Source organism: Vipera ursinii (genome assembly GCF_947247035.1).
Source record: "Vipera ursinii genome assembly, chromosome: 6".
Lineage (NCBI taxonomy): Eukaryota > Metazoa > Chordata > Lepidosauria > Squamata > Viperidae > Vipera > Vipera ursinii.
Window position 1 is genome coordinate 2,369,762 of NC_139515.1, and position 6,365 is coordinate 2,376,126.

Genomic DNA, 6,365 nt, shown 5'->3' on the forward strand with positions numbered 1-6,365 from the left:
CTGCTAGGTTGGCAGAAGCTGGGACGAGTAACAGGCGCTCACTCTGTTACGCGGCACCCAGGATTCGACCCGCCAAACTGCCGACCTTCTGATCGACAAGCTCAGCATCCTAATCCACTGAGCCACCGCGTCCCTAAACAATATATATATATATCCAAAAAGAGTGTAATAATGGCAAACCTGGATCTACCTAGAAAAAGCAGTACGAGCGTATCGGTCTTAAACTTTGGATGAATAATATGGGTAAAAATGGATCGCAAGGGGAGGATTGTTGTCAGATCCCTTTTATCTGGCCATTATTATTATTTACCTTATAATGAGAACATGACAGAAGAGAAGTAAACATACATACAGCATCTATGTCAGGGTTCCCCAACGTTTCCGGCTTAGTGGCCCGGAAGGAAAGGGAGCAGCCAAGAAATGTGCATGCGGGCGGCCCTGCACAAATTTGCAAACAGGTGCGTGCATAATGGTGGCACTAGCATGCACTCATATGCACAAGTGGGCCGCACACGCCTATGGAGCAAGCGCTGGTGCCAGTGCACATGCATGAACAGGCCGCTGGTGCCCGTATGACACCGGCAGCAGTGCTAGCGGCCCTGCGCATGCACAAATGGGGCCGCTAGTGCCTGCGCGGTGGTGCTACCATAAGTGGGGCAGGGCTTGCCAGCTTTTCCCGGGGCCCGGTCTACAACACGGTCCTTTCAGCAGTTCCAAGAAAGCTCCACACCCACTTGCACCATTTAGGTGACCTTCAGGACACCGGTAAGCCTCCAGGTGGCCTCAACGACTCTCTAAAAGAAGGCAAAGGACCAGCTCTCTGCAAGGAGTATAAATCCTTCCACTCCCCACCATCCAGTCAGAATCTGAAGAAACTTCTGGGATGAGAAGTGAGACCTCTTCAAAGAAAAAACAAAGAATAATCCAGTTGCCTCTTGGAAAAAAAATCACCTTTGGGTCACTGGCCCATTGTGGTCTTCCAGCAATCATCTTTTGAGTACCATCTGTCAGAAGATGCAAAACAGAGTCCCCAAAAGTTTAGTCTGCATGGTGACAAAATTTGAAACAGCCGACAGGTCCAGGAGAAGTAGCAGGACTATATTCACTCTTTCCAGTGTGTTTCTGGAATATAGATTGTCCCAACCCACAACTGCATCTGAGCCCAAATTTTCTGTTGCTAAGCAAAACAATGGTTAAGCGAATTTCGTCCCGTTTTTACAACCTTTCTGGGCACCGTTGTTAAGTGAATTGCTGCAGATGCCAAGTTAGTAACACGGTTGTTCAGCAAATCTACCTTTCCTGCTGAATTTTGCTCGTCGGAAGATCAACCAAGGGGATCCCGTGACCCCGGGACACTGCAACTGTCATAAATAGGAATCAGTTGCCAAATGTCCAAATTTTGATCACATGACCATGGGGATGCTGCAACGGTCTTAAGTATGAAAAACAGTCATGTCATATTTTTTTTCATTTGTAACCGAGTGGTCACTAAATGTACGTTGAGGCCTGTTTGTAATTGGTCACTCAGATAACCAAAAGAGTCTCCATTCCATATCCAGCAGAAACTTTGTTTGAAACCAATGCAGACGACCATTTAAATGAATTTATTAAAAACACGTTTAGCAGCAAAACGTATGCAGAAGTTTCTGGTCTGATCTTCTTAGCGTCCTTCAGACATCAGTGTGTTAACGTTCAAACACAAATGTGTGCAATACAACACGTATAGTGTGTGCAATACAGCAGAAGGAACTGGTTATATTTCTGCTGGTACGTTATTGAGTTGGATGGACAGAAGATGGAAGGGCCAAGTGGGGGGGGGAGGAAGCAGCACAATTATTTAAGCACACTTCTCCAAGGCTGAAGAACATCCTTCCCATTCCTCATTATATCGAAGAAAGGGCTTCAACTGGCTCCCCACAGCTACCGGATCTCTGAATGTTGAGTAGTCACCTTACGACGTATTCAGAATACAACTTACGGAGGTTGCATCCAGCCTTGAAGCTTGGTAGAAAAGTTCAGAAAAGCAGCTTGTGCCCATGATGGTTTCTGCTTCCCAATCAACACGTTTTTGCTCCGCAGGGCAAGTATTTGGTCAACAGGAAGCCCCTTAACAAGGACCCCTTACCATGAGCACGATAAAGACGCTGCGTCCTTTCGTTCCCACAATACTCTGACCTACGTTCATCCTGACTGGGGACCCTTATGATATGTTCACCTTCCCACAGATCCTTGGATTCTCTCTTGGGAGAAGGAAGGACTATAAAATTAATGTACGCACCCTGGATGACAACAATGGGGGAGGTGCACCCCGGATGACAACACTGGGGGATGCTGGTGGCTATTCGGGACTGCTTGGCCAAGACATCCCCAATTCTGGACTTTTCCAGAGTGGCTCGAAAGGGCAGGATTCAAGCTTTCCTGTTTATTTGGCTGACTGGTGTGGAGGACCGTATCCGATCCCCAGAAAGGACCAGTTCCTGGTATTTTCCCACCACCTCCTGGTAAACGGGGCTGTTGTTCTTCAGAGCAAACTTAAGGGCAGAGTCTTGATAATGAGGTTGAAGGCTTGGACAGGGATAACTCCAACATCCTGGAGCAGGAGGCGCGACAGGCTGCAGCTCCACAAAGACAGAAGCGGGCGGTTTTCCTGAAAGCAGATAGTTGTACCTGCCCAAAAGATAAGGAGAACCATAGCAACGGTTACCGTTTACCGGGATTGCATCAAGGAAGGGATTGCATCACGCGCCATATTCTACAGACTACTTACAACCAGAGGTAGTTATCAACTTAAAATCCATCCGTTTAAGTGACCGGTCAAAGCTACGACATCACTAAAAAAAAAAGGTAATCCTTCACTTAAGGACACAATCTGGACCAGAATTTCCATTTGTTCAAGCGAGGTGCACTTGGTTTTGCAAATTTTTTTTTGCCATGTTTAAGTGAAGCATTGCAGTTCAGTGAAACGTGTGGTTGTTAAGCAAATCCAGCTTTCACACACACACACACACACACACACACACACACACACACACACTTGACTCTGCCTGTCATAAGTCAGCTGAGAAGGTTACAAATGGTGATGACGTGACCTTGGGATGCCGCCACCGTGGTAAATCTAGGTAATCCTCGATTTACAACAGTTCATTGACTGACTGACTGAAGGTACAACGGCGCCAAAGAAAAGCAACTGATGACCCTTTTTTTTCACACGTATGACCAGTGCAGCACCCCCAGGGTCCCGTGATGAAAATTCAAGATGCTTGGCAACTGGTTCATCTTTATGACCGTCTTGGGGTCCCGTGATCCCCTTTTCCGACTTTCAGACAAGCAAAGTCCACGGGGAAGCTTGATTTACTTAACCGCCGTGTTAGTAGCTTAACAAATCCACCGCCGTGGCCAGAAAGTTCCTAGTGTCAAGCAAAAATCACTTAACAAATGTCTCACTCTGTGGTAGAAATTTGGGGCTCCCTGGTGGCCGCACGTCGAGGACCACCTGTATTTTCATAATAAGCTGAGACAAGAGCCAGTTTTGGCATCTCTCAGTCCAAACTGTGGGGATGCCACAGTTCGCTGCTGGGCTGGCTAAGCAGGAATCAATGGTCAGAGATGATGGTCTCCCGAGATGCGAATAGGGCTGAAGAAATAAGTCCTTTTCACCAATAAGTTTGGTGAACTGGTGTAAGGAAAACAGCCCAGTTTTAAACACTGGAAAAACCAGAGATCATTGTCGATTTCAGAAAAGGCAGGCACAGCCACACTTCTCTCTGCATTAATGATTCCCCTGTGGAGATGGTTTGCCAGCATCAAATTCCTGGGTGTGCAGTTCACAAGTAGGCTGGCTTGGTTGCTTAATTGCGAGACCCTGGTGAAGCGGGCACAGCGGTGCCTGCATTTTCTGCATCGCATGAGAAAAGCACATCTTCCTTCCCCTGCCCTGACCACTTTCTACAGAGGGACGATTGAGAGCATCCTGTCATACGGCATCGCAGTCTTGTTTGGAAGCATCCCTGCTTCGGACAGGAAGGCGGTGCAGAGAGTGGTGAGGACAGCAAAGATCATTGGCAGTTCCCTCCCTTCCATCCAGGACACGGCACAGAAGCGTTGCTTGAGCAGGGTCTGCAAGATTGTCTGGGACGCTACACACCCTCTTCACAACCTGTTTTCCTTGTTACCTTCTGGGAGGAGGGGGGCTCCGTGGTATCCGAAGCAGAATATCCAGATTGTTCCATACAGTGTCAACCTTGCGAACTCTAAAGCTTCCTCCTTCCGTTATGTATTCAAGATGGACAGTGACTAATATTTATTTGTTACTTAGATGTAAGGGTGTAGGTCTATGCATAGGTTGTACATAGTATGTTTTAAATGTGTGTTATGTATGTGTACGCTTTGAGACCAAGCAACTAAATTTCATTTTTTTAATGTGTGCCGTTGTGCCCACAGGAAAAAGAATGACAATAAAGGTTATCTAAAGTCTGTGCCAGAGAGAGAGAGAGAGAGAGAGAGAGAGAGAGAGAGAGATCGCCCCCGTTGCAAATATACACTGAGAGGACTCTATTTTCAGAGTTCCACTAGGACACTAGGAAACTGAGAAACTCTCAGGAATACCACTACCCAACTGCTCGAACAGAACATACACAGTGGTTGATCACAATAGCCCAAGGCACCAAAATTCTCTTTTAGTACACAGCAGAACTGAGATGGGTGTAGGAAAGTCAGAACAAGAGAAAATGGAGGAAGGAAACGATGCCCAGCTCTGGGCAGGGTCCCTCCACAACTCAACTACCTGGAAGTCTCCTCAGATCATGCAAAATCTCCTGCACTGAAGGGAGCTTGTGAAGCAGCTAGTGTAGTGGAATGTACTCTGGATTCCCAGAAGGGAGGGGCTGCAAGGTTTAGATAGTTCCGTTGGGAGGAAGAGAATCCCGTCAGCTCCTCCCTTTTCAATGACGCAAGTCGTTTGCTTTAATTTGGCAAGATTCTGTCTATAGGTGAGGAACAATTCTGTCTGTAGGGTTAGGGACTTGGAGGTTGATCTGTGCCTTCAAGGTCACCTGAGCTCCACACCCATTTGCACACCTACACAGGTGACCCTGAGGACCACAGGCAAGCCTCCAAGTGGCCTCAACGCCTCTTCTAAAAGAAGGCAAATGACCCAGCGGTCTGCAAGGAGCATAAATCCTTCCACTCCTCACCATCCAGTCGGAGCTGAAGCAGCTTCTGGGATCAGAAGTGAAAGGTCTTCAAAGAAAAAAACCAAAGCAGCCCAGTTGCCTCGTAAAAAAAGCACCCTTGGGTCAAGGACCCCCTGTCTCTGGGGGAGGAAAATATGAAGGAAAGCCATGTATCTTACCGCCTCAGCTCCTTGGGAGGCATAATGTTTCCTTGAGCATCTAAAGGGGGCGCACGACATTCACTTCTCAGCTTCAGCTGCTCACACTTGCTCACTTCGTCCTGCGTGAGGCTCAGGACTCGCTTTTTGTGCCTGGGGTCCACAAACAAGGCTTCCCCTTCAATGAACTTGAGGTAGGTGTTTCCATCCAAGAGGGAAGGTGGTGGGACCGGGGGCTCAGCCATGGAGGGCTTCCTGGGGGCAGTGATCCATCGCCAGGTGTTGCTATCAAAAGGCTTGTCGGGTCTGGGGTGGTAGATGGGGGGCAATCTTCCTACATCCAGCCAGGTGTGGTAGCCCCAGATATGCCAAAGGACGGCTTCCTCCAGCGGGCAACGGATTTTCTGGCAAACTTTGATTTTGGCATCTGTGCAGGGAGGCTTCTGAGTAGCTAGTTTGTGGTAGGGCCGAGGAGAAAACCCCGGCCAGGGTGTGTATTTCTCCGCACAAAGGTAGTGCCTCTCTTTCCAGGTGGACATCTTTGAAAAAGCCAGCAGAGAGGTCCTAGCTGGGAAAGAGAAAGTGGGTCACAGACCTCAGAAGCTCCAGCAATCTTAGCAATATTTTATTTATTTATCCATCTTGTATGCCACATAATAAAGAAGAAGAAGAAGAAGAAGAAGAAGAAGAAGAAGAAGAAGAAGAAGAAGAAGAAGAAGAAGAAGAAGAAGAAGAAGAAGATAAAGAAGAAGAAGAAGAAGAAGAAGAAGAAGAAGAAGAAGAAGAAGAAGAAGAAGAAGAAGAAGAAGAAGAAGAAGAAGAAGAAGAAGATGAAGAAGAGGAGGAGGAGGAGGAGGAGGAGGAGGAGGAGGAGGAGGAGGAGGAGGAGGAAGGGACCTTGGAGGTCATCTAGTCCAATCCCCTGCTTAGGCAGAAAACCCTACACCATTTCAAACAAGTGGTTGTTCAAACTCTTCCTAAAACCCTCCAGTGTTGGAGCATTCACCACTTCTGGAGGCAGGTTGTTCCACTGGTT

General features: G+C 47.6%; 1 protein-coding gene across 1 annotated transcript; it reads right to left on the reverse strand.

The window, feature by feature from the left end:
- Window positions 1-2,408: 2,408 nt before the first annotated feature.
- On the reverse strand, window positions 2,409-5,868 carry TEX52 (testis expressed 52; the record flags this gene model as incomplete). Its single annotated transcript, XM_083366610.1, has 2 exons — window positions 2,409-2,667; window positions 5,351-5,868. The coding sequence occupies 2 exons, from the start codon at window positions 5,866-5,868 to the stop codon at window positions 2,409-2,411; spliced, it is 777 nt and encodes a 258-aa protein (XP_083222736.1).
- Window positions 5,869-6,365: the final 497 nt, after the last annotated feature.